Source organism: Apodemus sylvaticus, chromosome 1 (genome assembly GCF_947179515.1).
Source record: "Apodemus sylvaticus chromosome 1, mApoSyl1.1, whole genome shotgun sequence".
Lineage (NCBI taxonomy): Eukaryota > Metazoa > Chordata > Mammalia > Rodentia > Muridae > Apodemus > Apodemus sylvaticus.
In genome coordinates, this window is record NC_067472.1 from 179,440,398 (window position 1) to 179,464,045 (window position 23,648).

General features: G+C 42.1%; 1 protein-coding gene across 4 annotated transcripts in view; it reads left to right on the forward strand.

The window, feature by feature from the left end:
• Garre1 (granule associated Rac and RHOG effector 1) overlaps positions 1-23,648 on the forward strand; it is an 80,488-nt gene that overhangs the window by 9,934 nt on the left and 46,906 nt on the right. For 3 of the 4 annotated variants that reach the window (XM_052165692.1, XM_052165669.1, XM_052165679.1), the window contains exon 2: positions 19,262-20,510. In XM_052165692.1, the coding sequence (XP_052021652.1) occupies positions 20,016-20,510 (495 nt within the window). In that variant the 5' untranslated portion in view covers positions 19,262-20,015. The remainder of the gene's footprint in view (positions 1-19,261; positions 20,511-23,648) is intronic. The other variant, XM_052165685.1, reaches the window with a different exon arrangement.

The following is a 23,648-nucleotide window of genomic DNA, read 5'->3' on the forward strand; positions in this document are numbered from 1 at the left end:
CCTGATAATGTAATGAGGCCTCCATATATGCTTCAAGAAGTGTCTAGAAGGTGGTGCACCTGGACAGGGCTTGGACGCTTTGTGCCCCTTCCTAAGTGCTCTGCTCTGTGCATCTCTTCATCTGTGTTGTTGGTGATACCCTTTACAATAAACTAGTAAATGTGAGTAAATCAGTTCTGTAAGTTCTATGTGGTACGATAGCAAGTTAATTGAACTAAAAGTCTCCTAAAACCCCAACAGTGACAGCACAGGCCTGGATCTCAACACTTGGGGGGTAGGGTGAAGGAGGAAAATCATGAGTTCAAGACCAGTTATATAAAGGAACCTGGACTTTTGGTAGAAGACGACATTCTTTTGGGACAGAATCTTCCTATGGGGTCAATCCCCACCTCCAGATAGATAATTAGAGCCATTTCTTTAGCCCCAGTGAAGACCATCTTAGTTTATAAATAGAAACTTTATCTGAGGAAATGTTCCAGAAGTTTAAGAGCCAATTTTGCCAGATGCAGTAGTACATACCTTTGATCCTGCACGCTGGATGCTAAGGCAGGAGGATCATGATTATTAAGTTCAGCCTCGGCTACATAGTAAGATTGTTCTTAACCCCAAAACCCAGCATTGTCCATCTTTGCTGATGTTATAGGTTGATGTTTGTGGACAAAACTCTCCTCAAGATTCTGAGATAGAGTCTTTTTGTGGGTCCCAGGCTGGCCTTGAACTCCTGTTCCTAGCACCTACTTCCCAAGTGATGTGATGTCAGGCTTTGCCATCATGCCCAGCTCTCCTTTTCTCCTTTTGAAGATCTCTGTTAGGCAGATTTGTGTTGTGATGTTTGGCTTGCTCTGTTTCTGTGGTAAAGTTCCAGCACTTTGCCCAATAGCAGCAAGTTCTGAGAGTTTATAACTCTGAGAAAAGAGTAAATGCTCATTTTAAATGCAGAGTAATGTAAGTCCTTCAGTCATCAGAGTGATGACTAGGTCTGTCTGCACAAGACCAAGTAATACTTTTTAAAAAAAAATAACTTAATAAATAGGCATTCTTTGTGTGGAACTGAGTGTGTGCTGACTATCCTGTGTTTCATTTACTTTTCTATGACTGATGGTAGTGACTGTTTAAAAACAAGCCAGGCCAGGCAGTGGTGGCGGACGCCTTTAATCCCAGCACTTGAGAGGCAGAGGCAGGTGGATTTCTGAGTTCAAGGCCAGCCTGGTCCACAGAGTGAGTTCCTGGACAGCCAGGCTACACAGAGAAACCTTGTCTCAAAAAACCAAAATAAATAAATAAATAAATAAATAAATAAATAAATAAATAAATAAATAAAACAAGCCAGGCTTTGAGTTTCCTCCCACCAGAAAGTACAAACAAAACTAAAACATAATGAATCCTCAATTTTTTAAAAGATTTATTTGTTTATTTTATGTATATGAGTAAACTGTAGCTGTCTTCGGACACACTGGATCCCATTACAGATGGTTGTGAGCCACCATGTGGTTACTGGGAATGGAACTCAGGACCTCTGGAAGAGCAGTCGGCACACTTATCCACTGAGCCATCTCTCCAGCCCTCAATTTATTTACTTTTTAAAGATTTTTTTTATTTGTGTGTGTGTTTGTTTATGTACACCATGTGTATGCAGGTGCCCTTGAAGGCCAGAGGGTGTCAGATCCCCTAAAACTAGAGCTGCTGGCAGTAAAGCTGCCTGATTTGAGTGCTGGGGCCCAAACCTGGGTCATCTGTAAGACCAGTCACTCTTTTTGAGACAGGTTGACCAGTCACTCTTAACTACTCATCCATTTCTTCAGCTGCACTAACCTTCAATTTAAACAGAATTAAGCCTGTCCCTAAAAATTACTGTTTAACACATTTGATGTATTTTTTTTCCTAAAGCCCCGTTATTTTAGAGTAAATCTCAACTGTGTTGACTTTGTGGTTAGAACAGTTTTTCTTCTTCTTAAATGAAATGATAAGTTGTTTGTAGATCACTAGATATAAAATGTCTTAGAACCACTAATGATAACCTACTTTGATTTTGTGGAGAAATGTCATATTTTGTGGTAAAGCCTTATAGGGCAAATGTCAGCACAGAGGCAGTCCGCACCCTATGTCCCCTTCTACTGTAGGATGATAGCTGCTTGAAAGCAGGAGCTGTGTCTCTTTTGTTTATGTCTGGGTGAGTGGGCAGACTTTCTAGGCAGGTGAGGCTTGATCATCTACCTACTTGATGGTGATGGTGATGGTGATGGAATCTGAGACCTCACGTGTGCTGGGCAAGTGCTCTACTGCCAAGCTATGGCCCCAGCTTCTGCCAATGTTGCTATTGCTGCTGCTGCTGCTGCTGCTGCTGCTGCTACTACTACTTTTTAAATATTTTATTTTTATTTATGAGTGTATGTGTGCCACCTGTGTGTGGGTGCTCTGAAGTGTGAAATCCCCTGGAATTACAGGAGGTTGTGAAGCTGCCTCACATGATGCTGGGAACAGAACTCTGGTCCTTTAGAAGAGCATCAGGTGCTTTTAACCATTTCTCCAGCCCTTCTGTCATGTCTTGGCTAGAAAAACAGTAACTTAATCTTGACCTCTCTAGACTTTTCATGGACTGTGTGTGTGCTGATAGGATTCACATTTCAGCAGTCTGAATTAGTCTTTGAATTAAGCTTTAGCATTCATTTCCACATAATAGCTGGCATCTGGCTTTGTTCAGTTTTTCTGTTAAGACAGCCTCTTGTGCACAGAAAATGGTATGGGTTTGGTGGACACGGAAGAGTCATTTCCTTTCCTCTGGCCTTGGCTCTCCCTGCCTGCCTTCTGTTTAATGATACTTCTCTTAGCTCAGTGATTTGTGTTCAGGAAGCTGGGCCGTGATTACTTTTGTTTCTGCTTTGTGAACTTCCTCCCCCATTTCCTATTTTTACTGGCCTTACACAGGAAATGAGGCGGCTCCTGACTGGCTACTGTTGAGCACTGATTTGAGGTGGCCGATGATGAGGCCTTAGGTCTGAGACATGCCGCACTTTCCACCTTTGTGCCCTCTTCCTCTGGGAGACACAGGAACATTTTGTGATAGGGTTGAGGTGATGTCATGTCCTCCTCAGGCCTGGGGGTTGGGGAAGATTGCTACTCAGACCTCTGAGGTGAGGCTTTATTCAGCCTGAACAGCATGGCTGGGTGTCCTGGCATGGCAGCAAGGGTCAGTTTGAAGGGATGGGTCTGCTGCAGTTTCAGGAAAGGATGGGAATGGGGTAGGGAAGGTGGCTCAGTGAGTAAAGCATGAAGACTGGAGTTAGGATCCCTGGCACCTGTGTGAAAAAACATCTGTGGGCAGGGAGCCTATAGACCCTGTGCTCACCGGCTCACCAGTCTAGCGAGTGCAGGGCTCAGTGATCGCCTCTAAAGATAAGGTGGCCATCAGTTCAAGAAGACACCCATTGTTGACCTGGCCTATGCAAGCACACACAAGCCCCAAATCTGGGAATGTGATTATAGGTTCTTGGTGGCCTTGCAGGCAGGTAGGAAGTAGACTGCAGAAACCTGGTCGGTCTAGAGCCTTGATCTCTGGGACTTCCCTTTTGATTTGTTTTCTAAACCACTAAGGTAGCATTTACTCATCATCTCTTCAATAATGATACCTCTTGTTGTCTTGGGAACTTGTGTCTTAATTCATAGGAGAAGTCTGTAACATATCTCCAGAAAAGGTAAGATTTTTGTTGTTGTTGTTTGTTTTTGAGACTGTTTTTTTGCATAGCCCAGCTGTCCTGGAACTCCATTGGCCAAGCTGGCCTTTAACGGAGCTCAGACATCTACCTACCTCTGGTTCCTGAATGCCAAGATTGTAAAGGCATGCATCACCACTGCTTGGCCAGAAAAAGTAACTTTATTGATCTTATTTTGAGACAAGACTGTGCTTTTTAGCTCAAATTACCCTTGAGTTCTTGTGGTCTCCTTGCCTTAGCTTTTGAAGTATTGAGAAAACAGATACTATGTACTTCCATATGCAGCTAAGAAATAATTTCATAATATATTAGGTAACTTGAAAGTGTTCAAAACATTGTGATCAGGGTTTCTCAGTGCTAGCACTGTTGGCATGTTGGGGTGGAAGATCCCAGTTGTGAGGGCTGCTGTGTATTTTAGAGGATGTTTAGCAGGGTCTCTGGTTTCTGCCCACCAGATGCTACTGGCATTTCCTTAGTTATGACAACCCAAATGAGTTTGAGGGGCCAGAAAAGAAAATCACTTTCCCTAATGCCTTATAGGCAGGCCAGCCATGGTGAGAACTACTATGTTAAAGGATTGAATTCTGAGTTACTAATCTTGTAAGATGGAGTAAAGTACAATGCTTAACTCTGTGGCTTTCTACTCTTGTTTATTTTTTGAGACTGAACCTCACATTGTAGCTTTGGATGGCCTTTAACTCTCTATATAGACTAGGCTAGCTTTAAATTCAAAGTGGTCATCCTGCCTCTGCCTCTGGACTAGTGGCATTGAAGGCATGCCACACAGCCTTTTCTGTATGCTTTCATGGGTGCAAAGGAGCCTGAGCACTAACATCCTGTTTCTGATGTTCACAGAAGGTTTTCTTGTGGTGGATGTGCCTTGGGTTGGGACACAGCTCAGAGATCGCATGATGAGGTCCTCCCTCCTCTCTGACTTCCCTCCTCGTTTTCTCTCTCCCATTTCCTCTTTGATCTTGCTGTACAGCCCAGGTTGCCCTTGAACTCACCATCCTTCTGCTACTACCTCCCAAGTGATTCTTGCATATCTTCTGTATATGTGTATACATGAATGGGTGACTATGAGTATACATTGGCCATGGCATGTGCAGGTGCTCGTGTGCATTGTGTATATGTGTGTGGGGACCAGCGGTCAACCTTGGATATTTCTTTTTGAGTTATTTACCCTGGACCTGTTTTGGTTTTTGAGCCAGAGTCTTTCTCTGGGACTTGGTTCTCATAGCCAGTAAGCCCCAGGAACTCGGTTGTCTCTCTTTCCCAGCAATGATTGTTCACTCATCATTTATAATTCAGTAGATTCAAGGCTATTTACAGGTCATGTAGCCATTAACTATACTAATTTTTGAGTATTTTTGAAGCCAGGTGTGGCAGAACATACCTGTATTCCCAGTACCTGGGAGGCTGAGAGAGGAAGATCATGAAATCCGTAGCCAGTCTGGACTACACAAGATACCATCTCTGAAAAGATTTTATCCTCTCATTCTTACATTGCACTGTATCCAGTACATTGTAAGCATATATTTACCCTGTACCCAGCCTTTTCACATGGGTATTGGGAAATCAAACTCTGGTCTTTGCTTTCATGGCAAGCACTTTAGCTACTGAGGTATGGCCTCAGCCCTTGATTCTTGAATGTTTTGAATGAAGTCAGTGATCTTGTGCCTTGGAGATAGCAGGAATGTACAGGGGAGATGGTAAATTGTGTTTTAGGACAGTAATGCTAATGTAGAAACAGAGTCTGACAGAATACAATGTGAACCTTAACTCAGTCTTTATCAAAACTATTTCTGAGACGTCCCAAGAGGCCCAGAGAGCCTGCCAGATGCTAGGAGGAAGCATGTAGACTGGTTGTGACAGGGAAGATGTGTCGTGAGAGAAGTAGGTGGTATTAGGATGAGGAAGGAGGCATGGATGCCTGGGAAGTGGTGCAGTCTTCCCAGGGAGGATATGGTTGGAGATGTCAGAAACAGCAGGGTGCCCCACAGGCTCTGGGGAGCCATAGCACTTGCAGATGGCTGGGAGTCGGAGAGCTAGGAGGACATGTCTGCCAGAGAGCTTCACTTTTAGATTGGTCACAGATAAGAGGAACCAAAAGAAAGCTGGGATTAAAGAGGGACAGACTAAGTACTGGGTCTTTTAAGGTTTCTCCTCTTGCCTAGATGGATATTTTAAATTTATGATTGTTCAGAGTGAAATTTTTCAAAGCATTTTTCTGGAGCTCATTTCTAAATATGGTTTATGTCAGTCTGAACTAAAAACATGGAAGTGGTTGGGCTTTGAACTTCATAGACAATGACTTAACTAATCTGCCTAAGGAATTTCCTGAAGTGTCTCTGTATTAGCCAGGGGAGATGTTTGGGTTTTGCTCCTGCGGGGTTGGACAGTAGAGAACACTGTGGTGTGCTTACAAAGTTATTTTCCCTCTTTTAGAAGAAGGAGTTGTCTGCGACAGCAGTTCTCAACCTGTGGGTGGTGACCCCTTGGGGGGTTGCATATCAGATATTCTGCATATCAGATGTTTTCATTACCATTCACAGTGATAGCAAAGTAACAGTTATGAAGTAGCAACAAAATAGTTTTTTTGTTGGGGTCACCACACATGAGGAACTGTATTAAAGGGACTATTAAAGAGAAATTGCATTAGGAAGGTTAGTAACCACTGCTGTATGGCCTCATTATTTTACTATTTATAACTTTATTGAAATATAACTCTCATGCTATATAGTTCACTCGTCATCTATAATTCAGTGGATTCAAGGCTATTTACAGGTCATGTAGTCATTAACTATACTAATTTTCGAGTATTTTTGAAGCCAGGTGTGACAGAGTATACCTGTATTCCCAGTACCTGGGAGACTGAGAGAGGAAGATCATGAATCTGTAGCCAGTCTGGACTACACAAGACACTATCTCTGAAAAGATTTTATCCTCTCATCCTTCCCTTGAGCATTACACACTTACCAACCTATTGTTCAGTAAATTAACTAACTTGAGCAGTTTGTGATCACAAACTGTGTGTGTGTGTGTAAGTGTGTGTGTAATGTTGAATATCTTTCTCAACTGATTATTCATATTTTTAAAGCAGAATCTTTCACTTGAACCTGGAGCCTACTGATTCAGCCAGAGTATTTGGCCAGTAAATCCCAAGAATCCTCTTGTCTCTTCTCCCCATCTCTGCTGTTATTATATCTTCTGTTGTATCTGTTTTATTTTTGTTTTGTTTTATTTTATTTTATTTTTGTTTTATTTTATCTTATTTTATTTTATTTTATTGTTTTTTCTTTGAGACAAAGTCTATGTACATAGCCCTGGGTGTCTTGGAACTTATGTGGACCTGACTGGTCTTGAACTCTGAGAGATCTGCTTACCTCTGTCTCCTGAGTACTGGGATTAAAAAGCATACTCTACCATATCTGTCTTTTTAAAAAGGTTTTTTTTTGTTGATATTTTGCCTGCATGTATATACGTGAATTATGTGCCAATTATGTGACCTGTGTCCAAAGAGGTCAGAAGAGGGTGTCACGTATCAGGCCTGGAGTTACTGAGGCTTGTGAGCCACTGTGTGGGTGCGAGGATTCAATCCTGGCTCCTTTGCAAGTACAGTGAGCATTAACTACTAAGTCATTTCCTCTGTTCTCTTTCCACTTTTTTAAAAGGCTGAATAATTTTCTACTGTTTGATTATGCCATTTGTCAGTTGATAAGATGGTTCACGTTGCAATTTTTGGTTGTTAGAAATAATACTTGGAACATTTATGTGCTGTTCTTGGTGTAAACTTGCTTTTCATTTCTTTTGGTATGTACATAGGAGTAAAGTGGCTTGGCCATTTGGCAATTCTATGTTTTTGTTTTGTTTTGTTTTGTTTTTTTTGTTTTTGTTTTTGAGACAGGGTTTCTCTGTATAGCCCTGGCTGTCCTCACTCTGTAGACCAGGCTAGTCTCGAACTCAGAAATCCGCCTGCCTCTGCCTCCCAAGGGCTAGGATTACAGGCGTGCACCACCACTGCCTGGCTCATGTGGCAGTTCTATATTTAACCATTTAGGGACGTGACAGCTGGTTTTCTAAAGCATCTGCACCATTTTCCTTACCTGTGAGCAATGTATGAAGATTACAGTCTCTTTATGTCCTTCACAACATTTGCTCTTCATTATTGCCAGGCTAGTGATTATGAAGTGGTGTCTTGTGGTTTTGATTTGTGTTTTTCTCATAGTGAATGATTCTAAGCATCCTTTCATATGCTTTATGCACATCTCTGGAAAGTTCATTTTTGTTTGAGCATCAGTTTGGGAATGGTAAAGAAACAGGAATATATATCTGACTACAGAAATAATGGAGGAAATTATAAGTGTGCATGCATATTTTTGTTTATAAAAAGAAAGATGCCATAAGCAGATTTGTAGATGGTAGAGAACAGGCCTCCCAGAGAAACACCAGAGTTTTCTAGCCACATTAAGCCTGGGCTTGGTTGTGGAGGTCCCTAATGATCCTGAAATCTGGCTTTAGAAATGGAAACCATAATGTCTGCCTTCTCCACATTCGTGTGGTGGTGGTGGTGGTGGTGGTGGTGGTGGTGGTGGTGGTGACGGTGGTGACAGATCCTAGGGCCTTGGACAACTAGGGAAGTGTTTCCAGTGATCTGTATCCTTGGAGTGCATCACACATCTTAAAGTCACAGGTACACATCCTGTGCCAATGCCAAGTCTTCAGACCTGACACATTTCAGGTAGAAGTAACTTGACATAAGGGTCGGTTTCTTGGATTTACAAAACTAACACAATGTAAATAATCAGTAACTCACTGATGTCAGGTTTCCAGATAGTTTGCCAGCAAACTTGTTGACTGTAGGGACCTGGCAGTCACAAAGCAGTACTGTCCTGAGGTGTATGAAGCGAATGAGATGGCCAGATAATTGGTGTCAGTAAGAAAAGACCTCATTGTGGTCGAGTGACCCTTGTTTCTGCAGTTGATCAGAGAAGGAATGACACTCATTTCAGGAATTACTAGAGCAGGGAAACAGGATGAGAATAGGAGGCTGGAAGGGGTACCAGCTTCCTAGAAGAGACTCCAACTGTACAGAGCGCTAGGTGCTCTGAAAGAACTGGGCACGTGGCTAGAGAATGCTGATGCTGAGTGAAGGTGCAGGCTAATGAGGCTGCAGAGTGGCCAGCTGTGATTGGGTCATGTGTGGAGTGTGCTTTTACTGTATGGTATGTGTGAGTGGACATGAGTGTATGTAAATTCTAAGAAAATTACATACAGGAAAGAGATTTTTTAAAAAGTTGGTAGAAAAGAATAAAGAAAGGAGACTAAGGACTGAGCTGGTATAATTGTTCTAACAACTAGGGAAGTGTTTCCACTGAGCTGTATTCCTGGAGTGCATCACACATCTATTAGAATAACATCACACACACTGTTAGAATAACTTAGCCAAGCTGTAAGGTTAGTGGTCCTTAATGAAAAATAAGGTTGAACCTGGCAGTGTTGGCTCTAGCCTTTAACCTGGGAGGCAGAGGCAGGCAGATCTCTTGAGTTCAAGGCCAACCTGGTCTATGGAGTGAGTTCTAGGATAGCCAGGGCTGCACAGAGATACCCTGTCTGGGGGGGGAGGGGGGCTGGGAGGAGAGGAAGGAAGGAAAGAAAAGAAAGTTGGTTGGCCACAGAAAATACTTAGTTTGCAGTTTTTCTTTCACGAATCCTTGCCATATAGATAGGTTTAATTAGGTTTTGATAGAAACACTTTCCACTTAAAAATTTTTTAGTTTTTTTTTTTTTTGTATATGAATGTTTTCCCTACATGTATGTCTTTGCACCATATGCATGCCTGGTGGCTGCAGAGGCCAGAAGAGGGTGTTCCCTAAAACTGGAGTTGTGGGTAGTTGTAATCTGCCATGTGGTTGCTGGGAACCAAACCCAGGTCTTCTGAAAGAGAGCCAGTGCTCTTTAAGGTGAGCTATCTCTCCAGTCCTTCCCATTTTTTTATGAGGCTAGAATTAATTATTGGGTTCAGATATAATCAGGCTTAAGTCCATCATAAACTTCCTCCTTAAATTATCATTTTGTCATGTAGACAGTGACTAATAATCATTGGATAGAACCATTGTTTCATTACAGTTGCAAAATGTTAGCTTTCTTAGTATTTTATACATACTGGCTAGATTTGTTATTTATAAACTTTAAAATTTTTATTATTGGTCAGCACTTGGAAGACAGAGGCAGGTGGATCTCTGTAAATTCAAGGCCAGCCTGGTCTATAAAGTCCAGGACAGTCAGGAAAGGAAAAAGGAAAGGAAAAAAAAGAAAAATATCGTATGTATATATGGTGAGTGTGTGCACAAATGCCTCAGCTCGTGTAGAGGTTAGGGAACAGTCTTTGGGTGTTAGTTCTCTTCCACTATGGGATCCAGGGAGATCCTCCTGCCTCTTTCTATCTGACAGAATGATAAAAGCCATGTGCTTGGCCCTCTTCTTTTTTTAAATATGTGTGTGCCTCTATGGATATAGGTGGGTGTGCATGTCTCTGGGCTGGCTCACCAGTTAGTCTAGAATTTCTGGACCAGCAAGCCATAGCTAAGGATTTTTCTGTTACGTGCTTGAGCTGCTATGCCCAGGACTTTTACAAGGGCTCTATGAAATGAACTCAGGTCCTCATACTTGCAAGGCAAATACTTCTGCCACCTGAGCCAACCCTAGCCCTAGAACCAGCCATTCTTATAAGCTCTGATTCATTTTGGTAAATGGTATTAGGAGCATACATTGCAACTGGATTGGGAATTCTTTCTTTTAAGGAGAGCTAGGAAAGATTTTTGGCAAAGGAAAAGATAAATCAGACTGATTTTCTCTTTCCTGACCCCCTTTCATTTTTCCTTTTTGGTTTTTGGAGACAGGTCTACTTCGCTTCAGAGACCAGGCTGGCCTTGAACTCAGATATCCGCCTGCTTCTCTGCCTCTTGAGTGCTTAGATTAAAAGCAAGCGCCATCATGCCTAGCTTAAGACTGATATTTTCAATTCAGGTGGATGAAAGGATTTTTTTTTTTATTGTCAAAATATAACAGTAGAAAGGTCAAACATGAGGTAACTAAAGCTGTCACAGTCCTAGCCCTTGGGAGGATGAGGATGAGATTGACGGGAGTTTGAGATGAGCCTGGGCTACACATAGTGAGTTCTAGGCTAGTCTGGTCTACATAGTGAGAAGCTATCTCAAAAACAAACAGCTGGGCATGATGGCTCACTCTTTTAATCCCAGCATTTAGGAGGCCAAGGCTAGAGGGTCACTATAAATATGAAGTCAGCCTGGAGTCACTAGAGAGAGAGAGAGACCCTGGCTTGGGGAAAAAAAGAAACAAACAAAGAAAACATGGCATAATTAATTGAGTCATTTGTCTGCTTAAATTTTAGGGATTAAAAACATTGAATATTTTTTAAATTACAGAGCTGGGGAGAAAGCTTAGTGGATAAAGTACTTGCTGTGTAAATGTGAGGACTTGAATTTGGATCTCCAGCACCCACATAAAAGCCAGGCAAGACTGGGTGGTGGTGGCACACGCCTGTAATCCCAGCACTCTGGGAGGCAGAGGCAGGTGGATTTCTGAGTTTGAGGCCAGCCTGGTCTACAGAGTGAGTTCAGGACAGCCAGGGCTATACAGAGAAACCCTATCTCAAAAAAAAAAAAAAAAAAAAAAAAAAAAAACCAAAAAGAAAAACAAAACAAAACAAAAAAAAAACCCCAAAAGCCAGGCAAGGCACTGTGCACCTGGAATCTGACTGCTGAGGGCAGAGGTAGGAAACCTCGAGGGCTTGCTAGTCTGGCTGTCAGTGGGCTCCAGGTTCAGTGAGGAGTTACATCTTTCTATACTGGCAAGACTAAAACACATTATGGGGTGAAAGAAATGTGGCTTGTATTTTTGCCTTTGCTTTTCTGTGTACCTTACACAAAACATTTTTATTGGTTTTGGATTTTTTTTTTCTTTTCTCATGCCCAGCCTCAACACTTTTTAAAAGTGTGTGTATGTTACATGTACAGAGATGGCTCAGTGGGCAGGATCACTTCCTGTGCAAGCATAGGGACCTGAGTTCAGATCCCAGAATATATGTGAAAAGCTGAATGTGGATGCATGTGTGCCCATAACCCCAGCGTTTTGAGGGTGGAGACAGGAAGATTTGAGGCTTGTTGGCTGCCAGCCTAGCTCCAGGTTTAGGGAGACTTTGTGCCAGAGGAATAAGGCAGAGAGTGATGGAGCAGGACAAGCATACAACACTGACACTACACTCAGCACACGTGTATATGTCTTTGTACCTTATTTCTGTTTCAGTTCTTCCGGTGTCTTTCATCATGTAATCATAGTTCTTTTTCCCTCGTTCTCAAGTGTCACAAGATACCATTCAGACAGTTTTCAGGTGTTTTTCCTCTTCTCTTGCCTTTTTCATTTATTTATGCATTTCTGTATTTATTTATTTCTGTATCGTTTGAGTTAGTGTCTTTCTGTGCAGCTCACACTAGCCTCAAACTCACTATGTAGCTGAGGTCTTAATTGTACTCAGGATCCTTCTGCCTCAGTCACCTAGGTTACAAGTGTGTGTAAAAGCCACAAGCATGGCTTTTACAGGTCTTTTTGTAGGGTCTAAAATGCCTATTTCTTGGCTAGGGAGGAGTGTTTGCTTGAAGTTCTGGGTTTGAGCCTCAAGACCACTTAAAACCAGGCCTAGTATCACAGGGTTATAATGCAGCCTCTGATCTCAGCATTAGAGAGGTAAGTTTAAGATAATCCTCAGCTGTTTGAGTTTAAAGTCAGCCTGGGGTACATAATAAGACCTTGTCTGTAAAATAAGTTTATTTTGGGGGAACTGATCTTTTCATCTTGGTTAATCTCTTTCTCTCTCTCTCTCTCTCTCTCTCTCTCTCTTTTTTAATAGAGTCTCACTATGAAGCCTAGTCAGGCCTCGAATTCACATAGATCCTCTGGCCTCTGCCTTCCTGAGTCCATGCGCCACACCTAGTTTAGTGTCCTTTGAAGACATTCCAGTTTGTCTTCATTAGTGAGTGATTGTTAATGAAGAACTCAGGGCTGGCAAAATGACTTAGCAGGCAAAAGAGTCATTCACCACATGGTGGAAGAAGAGAAACAACTCCTCCAAGTCAGCTGACCTCCACACATGTCTCACACACACACACACACACACACACAAGAAATGTAATGTAATTTAAAAAAATGAACTTGTTTATACCAGGCAGTGGTGGCTCACTCCTTTAATCCCAGTACTTGGGAGGCAGAGACAGGCGGATTTCTGAGTTCGAGGCCAACCTGCTCTACAGAGCGAGTTCCAGGGCAGCCAGGGCTACACAGAGAAACCCTGTCTCGAAAACCCAAAACCAAAAAAAAAAAAAAAAAAAAAAAAAAAAAAAAAATGTAGCTCAGTGGTAGAACATTTACTTAGTTCTATCATAAGCTTAGCCCTTAGTGCCATCTCCTAAATCAACTAACCAAAGAACCAAACCTGAGCAGGGAATTGGCAGGGGTTCCTCTTTCTGGCAATCCCATCTCCTTTGTGGGAGCTGGCTAACTTGGTGATCAGATGGGAAGTATGGGAGAGATGAAGCTGATTAGATTGTTTCCCACTCCTGATTTTTGTAGCTGCCTATTTAGAGCTGGGCACTTACCCAGCTTCTCCAGGAAGCACTGCTTACCTCATTGTGCTCCTTTGGCTCTGTGGGATCTAGGAAGTGGTCAGCTCTGCTGTGCTCTATCTTAGAATACAACACATTTTCCGAGTGCTCTGCCTTCTCAGCAGTGGCTCAAACCTTCCTGTTAGGCTGTGATTCTCTTGTAGAGCTTTATCATTAGGCTACCTGGATTGGGGAGAATGCCAAGGTAAGCTCTTGCCGTCCTTCAGTGACTCTCCTTGTGCCCTTTAATTGCTGACAGCAGAGCTGCTTGCTGCTCTGTGTTCTCTCTTGCCTGAATGAATGAAATGGACTGACAGTTGTTTTCTGGCAGAAGCTAAGGCTGTAATGGCTAGATCAGGAAGAGCACTTCCCTACCAAGGTGAGGTCTTAGATTTGGCCCCGGGCGCGCGCGCACACACACACACACACACACACACACACACACACACACACGCTCTATATTTATAAATCATAGCAATCAGATTTTAGTCAAACAGGAACTTCTAATGAATTCATTCAGGAATCCATTTCTCTTTCCTTAGTGTATTGAAGTAGACATTAGGGTTCATGAGGCATGTGCTACCTCCCATCCGAGGGTAAGTAGGTAGGTTTCTGTTTGGTTTAGGGATTAGGTAACTCAACAAAACCTTTTTTGTTTATCAGTAGTGTTTTTCCAGACAAACAAAGATAATGAGACCTGCTTACTGTCTCTTGTCCTGTGTGACTTTATTCTGTTTTTTAATATGTATGGGCTCATTTGTCTCATAGTACTTTTATTATGTCTGTTTATATATAGATGATGACACCTTTGCTGAGAGGCTAAAGAACTTACTCAAGGTCACATTACTGGTCAGTGCAGAACCAGGACCTCACCCAGCCTGTCTTAGAGGGAGGTGTGCTTCCCATCACTTTCCTTAGTGAATAGCAAGCACTTTGCATTTTCTTGCTGGGGGCCCAAGGTTGCTCTTACACTGGTTCTCCATCTAGTTTCAAGAATGTTTTCTGTTGTTTGAAATAGTTAGAAGGAATGAATGTAATTGGTCTGTATTTAAATCTATTGAGAACCTTTGCAAGTTATGTGGTGTTGAAAGGTACCATTTAACCTACTGAAGTGTAATTTTCTGATGTGCTTGAGAATTGTTAGTAGCATTAGAATTTATGAAGACATTACTGGATGGTTGCACTAACTTGTGCAGCCTTTCACAGTGAGTATTTATCTACTGTGTACAGCTTCCTATATTTTGAATGTTTTCCTGCTGCTGATTTTATTAAGAGGATATGAAAGAGAAATATTTTTTTAATAGTTTAGTCCTTAGGAAGATAAATGTGGATCAAATGCATTTGAAAGACAGCATCAGGGAGAATTTTCTTTAAAATTCTTTAAATTTTTCTTTAAATTTCTAAATTCTTTCTTTAAAAAAAAAAGAAAAAGAAAGAGAGGGAGAGCCGGGCGGTGGTGGTGCATGCCTTTAATCCCAGCACTTGAGGCTGAGGCAGGAAGATTTCTGAGTTTGAGGCCAGCCTGGTCTACAGAATGAGTTCCAGGACAGCCAGGGCTACACAGAGAAACCCTGTCTTGAAAAAACAAAACAAAACAAAACAAAAAAAAAAAAAGAAAGAAAAAAGAAAAAGAAAGAAAGAGAGGGAGAGGGGAGAGGGTAGGAGAGGGGAGAGAGGAGAAGAGAGGAGCCAGGCAGCGGTGTTGTACATCTTTACTCTCAGCACTTGGGAAACAGGCAGGTGGATCTCCTGGTTTGAGGCCAGCCTGGTCTACAGAGTGAGTTCCAGGGCTCCATAGAGAAATGCTGTCTTGAAAAACAGAAAAAGAAAAAAGGAAAGGAAGTATAGGGGTTGGAGAGGCTGCTCTTGCAGAAAACATAGGTTCAGTTCCCAGCATCCACACCTGCAACTCCAGTTCCAGGGGATCTGGGGCCCTCTTGTGATCTCCACAGTGCACACCCATAAATGAGGCAAAACACCTATACACACAAAATTAAAATAAATACATCTTTAAAACATTTAAAAATTGTTCAAGTAATATACCCACAGCTGATGTTTGTGTGCATATGTGTACATTTATTTTTTTAAATGAGCATCTTTTACTTTATTGTTTTATGTGTGTGCACCACTGTGTTAGTCATGAAATCTGACTACATTTAGCATAATATTCACACATCTTGTCACCTACAAACTTAGAATTTCATTTTTTTTTAAAGATTTATTTGTTTGTTATATATAAGTACACTGTAGCTGTTTTTCAGACATCAGAAGAGGGAATCTGATCTCTTTACAGATGGTTGTGAGCCACCGTGTGGTTGCTGGGAATTGAACTCAGAACCTCTGGAAGAGCAATTAGTGATCTCCAGCTCTCCCTCCTGCCCTGCTCACTCCAGCCCCGCTTGCTGTAGCTGTCTTCAGATATCCCAGAAAAGGGCATCAGATGTCATTACAGATGGTTGTGAGCCACTATGTGGTTGCTGGGATTTTGAACTTAGGACCTTCAGAAGAGCAGGCAGTGCTCTTAACCGCTGAGCCTTCTCTCCAGCCCTCATTATGGTTTTTAAATCTGTCTGCTAATTTAGAAACATAGTATTTATAAAGTGAAGTTTATGAAGTTTTTTTTTTTTCAGTTCTGGGGATTAAGCCTAAGGCCTTGGGCCTGTTAGGCAAGAGTTGAGGTAGGGGCTCTTGCTCAATAGTCCACGTTGGCATTGTCTTCAGGTTATAAGTATGAGGTTGGAACTGTCCAAAAGCGAGAGTACAAAAGTCATGAACTGAATATTAGTTTTTACACAAAATTTATATGTTGAAACTAATTTCCAATATAGTGCCATTTAGAGGCAAACACAGGTAACTAATTAGTCATGAAGGTAAAGTCCTTTTGAGTAGGATTACTGCATTTTATATAAATCAGTTGTATATTAATAAAAGTTTGAGTTTTTTTTTTTTTTTTTTTTTTTTTTTAGTGCTAGTAATTGACTCCAGGGCTTTGTGCAACACATAGTCTTCCACTAAATTATACCCCAGCACAGGTCAGGTGTCTTTAAACTGAAATATGAGACAAGATTACATATTGTTTTTGTTTTCTAGAAGTGTTTTGACTTAATGCTTTAAGAAGCCCTACTTCTTATTGTAGGAACAGGGCTCAGGGTTCAGAGACTGGTGCCATTATCTAATGACCACGAGGAGTGAGAGCCATCTCTGTGCTGACTCGATTCTTTACAGCTTGAAGTTGTCTTACGATGCTTTGATCCTAATGTGGCTCTCTTAGTCTATTTCACTTGGATGTATAGTTTCATTTTCATCAGATTTGTGGACTTCTTAGTCATCAGTCAGTCCTTCAAATATACCTTGTTATAGTCACACTTGTTTTCCTTTTTTCTCTTTTTGGTTTTTCAAGACAGGGTTTCTCTGTGTAGCACTGGCTGTCCTGGAACTCACTTTGTAGACCAGGCTGGCCTCAAACTCAGAAATCTGCCTGCCTCTGCCTCCCAAGTGCTGGGATTAAAGACTTGCGCCACCACTGCCCAGCATAGTCACACTTGTATGCTTGGTAGTGTCCCATAGAGCTCTCAGAGCTTTCTTGTGTTAGTGTCCCTGTTTTTCAACACCAGAGTCCTGCTGTGTCCCCTTTGACAGGGTCTTATTCTAAGGTTCAAGCTGGATTGACACTCACTATGTACTTATCCATAGGCTAACCTCAAACCTCTGCATGTATTTTGCCCCAGCTTTCCAAGTGCTGGGATTTACAGAGATCTTCATGTCTTAGGTCCAGAATCTGTATCTATTTATTTTTGATTGTTTGATTGTTGAGTCAGGACTTTCTTTTAGCCCAGTCTATTCTGAAACTTAGCCTGGGCTGGTCTCAGACTCATGGAACTCCTCCTGCCTTGACCTCCAGAGTGCTGCATTTGGTTTTCTTTTTCTTTTTTTCTTACTTTTGTTGTTGTTGCTTTAAAAATAAATTAAAATTTTTCCATACTTTTGGTCCTTATATCGTTTACTCTCCCCCTATATTTAGTTTTCTTAAAAGTAGTTTCAGACCCAGGTGTGGTGGCGCATGCCTGTAATCCCAGCACTTGGGAGGCAGAGGCAGGCGGATTTCTGAGTTCAAGGCCAGTCTGGTCTATAAAGTGAGTTCCAGGACAGCAAGGACTACACAGAGAAACCCTGTCTCAAAAAACCAACCAAACAACCAACCAAACAACCAAACAACCAATCAACCAACCAACCAAAAAAACCTGCTTTCTTTAAAAAAAATAAAAATAAAATAAAATGTGGAGCCATTAACTTTTTTTGTTTTTTTTTTTTTTTTTTTTTTGTTTTTTTTAATTCGATATATTTTTTATTTACATTTCAAATGATTTCCCCTTTTCTGGCCCCCCACTCCCCGAAAGTCGCATAAGAAGCCCCCTTCCCCCCCTGTTCTTTCACCCACCCCTTCCCACTTCCCTGTTCTGGTTTTACCTTATACTGCTACACTGAGTCTTTCCAGAACCAGGGGCCACTCCTCCGTTCTTCTTGTACCTCATTTGATGTGTGGATTATGTTTTGGGTATTCCAGTTTTCCAGGCTAATATCCTCTTATTAGTGAGTGCATACCATGATTGATCTTTTGAGACTGGGTTACCTCACTTAATATGTAAAGTTTTTTTTTTTTTTTTTAAGTAGTTTCAGGCGTGGTGGCGGTGGTTCACGCCTTTGATCCCAGCACTTGGGAGGCAGAGGCAGGCGGATTTCTGAGTTTGAGGCCAGCCTGGTCTACAGAGTGAGCTCCAGGACGGCCAGGGCTACACAGAGAAACCCTGTCTCGGGGGAAAAAAAAAACCCAAAAACAAAAAGTAGTTTCGGGGGCTGGAGAGATGGTTCAAAAGTTAAGGGGCATTGGCTGCTCTTCCAGAGGACCTGAGTTTGAATCTTAGCACTTCCATGGCAGCTTATAACCATTGGTAACTCCAGTTCCAGGGGGCTCTGATGCCCTCTTCTGGCCTTTGCAGACATCAGGCACACTCAATGCCCAGACATGTGTGCAGACAAAACACCCATACACATAAAATAAAATACATAATCTTCTTTTTAGCAGAATTAATTCTGGCTGGTATGGTGTCCCATGTACAGTGGGTAAGAGTGCTTGCTGCCAAGCCTGATTAGGATTGACATGATACAAGGAGAGAACAGACTCCCACAGGTTGTCTTCCGAATTCTACATAAATAGGCAAATAAATGTGAAATTTTAGAACTGTCTTTGTATAAAACACATACAGATTTTTTTCTTGTTATTACCATTAAACAGATTAACAGCTGATCACATGGTGCTCACATTGCTCTAGATACTCCAAATCATGTAGAGGTGATTTCGCTCCTTTGATCATATAGCCCTGATCTGATCTGATCTGATCTGTTCTGATACTTGACTTTTTAAACTGACCTCAAACTCAAACAGATATCTAAGACCTGGGATTACAGGCGTGCAGCACTTTACTTGTGTTTTATAGAGCTTATTTAAGTTGTACAGGGAGGGGGGTATACACAGATGGCATGCAGAATACTATCCCATATCCGAGTGCCCTATCTGTGTAACCCTGGCTCTCCAAAAGCTCACTTTATAGCTCTGGCTGGCCTTGAACTCAGAGATCCCTCTGCCTCTGCCATGTGCTAGGATTAAAGGTGTGTACCACCACTGCCTGGCCCCCAATGAGTTTTCTAACATTCTTCTCAAAGCTGGGTTTCACCCTGTTCTGCTTTTATGAAGCTTATTATGGTGTCTTGACGTGAAGCTCACCGAAGTGGAGGATACAGCATTGTCGAAGTGTTCAGAATTGCTTTGTCCTACAGCCTCCCTGACTTCATCTTCTTTCTTCCCTTTTACAGGAAATGACTTAGAGGCCTTATGAATACATCCGTGCTTTCTTGCTTCAGACTTTGCAACTGCAGGCCAACCCAGTCTGGAAGCACTTTTTATTAATGTTACAAGGAAACCGCTACCTCAGCAAACAAAGGAAAGGAGAAGACACACAATAACAAATGCCATGTTTGAAGAAGACTTGTTCCCAGAAACATTACAGGAGATTTGGAAGTTTTTAGCACTGAGAAACAGCTTTCCAGGTAAATGGATTTGACAGGCAGGCTCTGTCAGAATTCTGCAGAGGTGTGTTCTTCCTTAAGGACTTCTTGTGAAGTAACCCCTTCCGCCTAAATGCTGTTGACCAGCTAGGGTCCTTTTTGGTATATAAAAGATACATTATATTACATTTTAAAAGTTAAGTTATTTTTCTGCCATTGTAAATGTAAGTATCAAAATATTCTTGCAAAGCAATTATAAATAAACATTTTCCTCAGCAAGCATATCTTCATTGAGGGTAGGATGCTGAACAGTTACAGAGCATTTCGGACACTGTTATTTTTCTGTTAGAGTTCCTACCTACACTGAAAATATTAATTATATAAATCTGTTATTTTTTTCACCTTTATGTTGGATCACACGGTCACCTGCCTCATGGAAATGCCTTTTTTAAAACTTAGATTTGCAGAACTCCACTATTTTTATACCTAGCTACAGTTTTTGGGGAAAAAAGGACTCAGAACCCTGACCTGCCAGTGGTCCCCGGGACAGTTCCCCACCCGCATGTATTGCTGCAGTGCCCAGGACAATAAGATGGACTACAAGCGGCGCTTCCTGCTTGGCGGGTCCAAGCAGAAGGTGCAGCAGCACCAGCAGTACCCGATGCCTGAGCTGGGCCGAGCACTGAGCGCTCCCCTGGCATCCACGGCTCCCTCTGCCCCACTGGGCAGTCTGACCACTGCAGGCAGCTGCCACCATGCCATGTCCCACTCTACTCCCATTGCTGACATCCAGCAGGGCATCTCTAAGTACCTGGATGCCCTCAATGTCTTTTGCCGTGCTAGTACGTTCCTCACCGATCTCTTCAGCACCGTGTTCAGGAACTCACACTACTCAAAGGCCGCCATGCAGCTCAGAGATGTACAGGAGCATGTAACGGAAGCCGCCAGCAGACTGACCTCAGCCATAAAGCCCGAGATTGCCAAGATGCTCATGGAGCTCAGTGCTGGGGCTGCAAGCTTCACAGATCACAAGGAGTTCAGTCTCCAGGACATTGAGGTAAAGTATCGTCACCTTAGCAAGTGTCAGTGAGGACCCTCAGTTGCTCCAAACTGCAGCAATAATAGCCTTTGTCCTCTTTCTGTTGATATAGTCTTCTCATAAAAAGTTTGGTGCCTGCTAAGTTCTGATTCTTTCATTTTACTTAAGTTAAACCATCACTGAGAAGGATAAGAAAACTTGGGCTCAGTGCTCAGCCAGTGTTCAGGGTGCTCCGTCTCAGGTCCAATCCCAGCACGCACTGAAGAACAAGTTAAACTGATTGTATTTGAGGTTTGCCCTTAATTTTCTCAAATTGGAAACTAATATCCAAATAATATACTATGAAAAGTATGTAGTTCAGGACTGGAGACACATTACAGTGCCCATGTCTAACAAGTCCTAACCTCAATCCCTAATACTGCACAAACAGAGGTGCTTAGAATTCTAAGTATGATCATGAGTTGTATTTTTCAATTTTCAATCTATAGAACCACTGGTTTATAAGAAAGTCCCATGTGTTTATAGAATAAGTTATTTTTTCATTTCTAAATTCAAAACTTTTTTTCATTCAAATGCATTTGAATCTTAGTGTATTTCTTTGGGGGTATTAAAGTAAAAATGAAGCACTCTTCTTCAGGTCTTTAGATTAGAATCAAGTTTTATTCAGAATAAAGATGGCTTTTTCCTCCTTGACTTCATTGAGGAAATACTTTTTTACTGTTATTTTTTTGTTCAGTCATAGGGATGGAACCCAGAACTTTATGTTCTCACCACAAATGCTGTGCCACTCAGCTACAATGAGTTTTGTTTTTGTTTTTAGACTTTGATTCTGTTGCATTAGTTTTTTGTACATTTAGTGTGTGTGTGTGTGTGTGGGTGTGTGTGTGTGTGTTGCCTGCATGTATATTCAGTCCCTAGAGAGTTATAGGGACTATGGTTATGGTTATCACTGCCGTGTGGGTGCTGGGAATCAAACCTGGGTCCTCTGGAAGGGCTGGTAGGCTCTTGTTTGATTTTTAGTTATGTAGCCATGGCTGACATGTAACTCCATATGTAAACCAGGTTTGTCTTTGACTCACAGGTGCCTTTGCCTTCTGTTCTCTTCAAATCTTACCCTGGGGTTTGAGAAGTCAGCTAGACCTGTGTGCCTTGGTCTCTAATGATGGAGGGCAACAAGTGCTCTTGCTTCCTAGTCGGGACAGTTAGCTCTGTGATATACAGGAGCTTAGCCAATCACTGGGCTGTTGTTTATTTGTTTGGTTTTTTGTTTTGTGTGTCTGTGTGTGTTGATTTTTGGTTTTGTTTTGAGACAGACTCTACCTCATGAGTGCTGTAGACAGGTATGTGTTCTGTTGTTGATTTGGTTGGTGAGATAACAGGGAATATAACTAACACAGGCTGTCCTTAAACTCAGTCTACTTGCCTAATCCTCCCAAGTGTTGAGATTGCTAGTATGCACTATTGTACTGGGCCTGGAAATGCTTCTGATTGTTGCAGTTTACAGTTTTGACTTGGCTTTCCTCATTGAAATTCTGATTAAGGTTGTTGGACTATTACCATGGGTTTTATACGCAATAGACTAAACAGGCTTTCTGGTTCCAGTCTTAGTCTAGAAACTACTTGCTGTTGATGGAATTGGAATCCGTTGACCTCTTCTATGTGGAACAACTGACTTATAAATTAGTTTTATAATGTGTCTCAAGCAAACCCACAGAAGTAACTTTATACTTGGATTTTATTGCATTTATTTGTGTGTGTATGTGTATACATACTGGCTCATTATGACTCCCACCTGTAGAGGTGAGAGGAGAATGCTCTCCCTGAACTTAGGTTGTTAGGTTTGGCAGATGCCTTTACCCACTGAACATCTTGCCAGCCCAGCATTATCCTTTTCCCCTAGAGCAGTATTTGCTGTTTCTAGAATTCCTATATGTTTTAGTCAGGGTTTTACTGCTGTGAACAGACACTATGACCAATGACAGTTTTATAAAAGACGTTTTTTTGTTTGTTTGTTTTTTTGTTTTTTTGTTTTTTTGTTTTGAGACAGGGTTTCTCTGTGTAGCCCTGGCTGTCCTGGAACTCACTCTGTAGACCAGGCTGGCCTCGAACTCAGAAATCCGCCTGCCTCCACCTCCCAGAGTGCTGGGATTACAGGCGTGCATCACCACCGCTTGGCTAAAAGACATTTAATTGGGGCTGGCTTACAGTCCATTGTCATCAAGGCAGACACAGGGTAGTATCCAGGCAGGAATGGTGCAGGAGGAGCTGAGGGTTCTACATCTTTATCCAAAGGAAGCGAGGAACAGACTGGGCATGCTCAGGCATCTAGGAGGAAGATCTCCACGCCCAACCCCACAGTGACGCACTTCCTCCAACAAGGCCACATCTTCTAATAGTGCCACTCCCTGGGACAAGCATATATAAACCATCACACCATACTACCAGGGTAGTTAGGTCAGTAAGGGTTCTCCTCTACATTAACCAAACTCAGATGGAAAAGCTAAGCAGTTGGATTTTTTCTCCTGTTGGTGTTTTGTTGCTTCCTACCTCCTTCCCCTGTTTTATAATCAAAGCCTGAGAGGCTTTAATGTTCATCTGGGGAAAGGAATCTAAGGCTGGCATTGCATGTCACAACTTGGTATAGTTTGGTATGCTTGGCCCCCAGCAAAATGTATTTCTCACATGTGAACAGTGGAAAAGAACATAGGGCTTTTAGGGTCATTAGGCTGATCAGTGCAACCCCTGCTCTTCTTACATGAGTTGTAGCTCTAGAAGGGTGGGGTTAGTTAGCTTGAGAGTGGGTTGTTACAGAGGGGATGCTTCTCGTGTTCCTCTCTGCTTGCCCCAGCTTTCTGCCAGGAGATGCAGCGGTACATTGCCTTTGATGGTACTTTGCTGTTGGCCTCTAGCCTTTAAACTTGCCAGCTAGACTTACCTTTCCTAGTCACAGCAGCCGAAAGCAGGCTATGATACCTCTATGACAGCAGCAGGATTTTGTATAAAGAAAGCCCTGTAGAAGTATGTAAATGCTATCACAAAGTATGATGTGTTGTGCACCCACTCTCCCATGTATGTTCTGAAAAGACAGTGATGCCTGGCTCCAGGAGCTGCAGTTGCTGCCTGCGTGTGCACGTGTGTGGTCACTCTGACATTTCC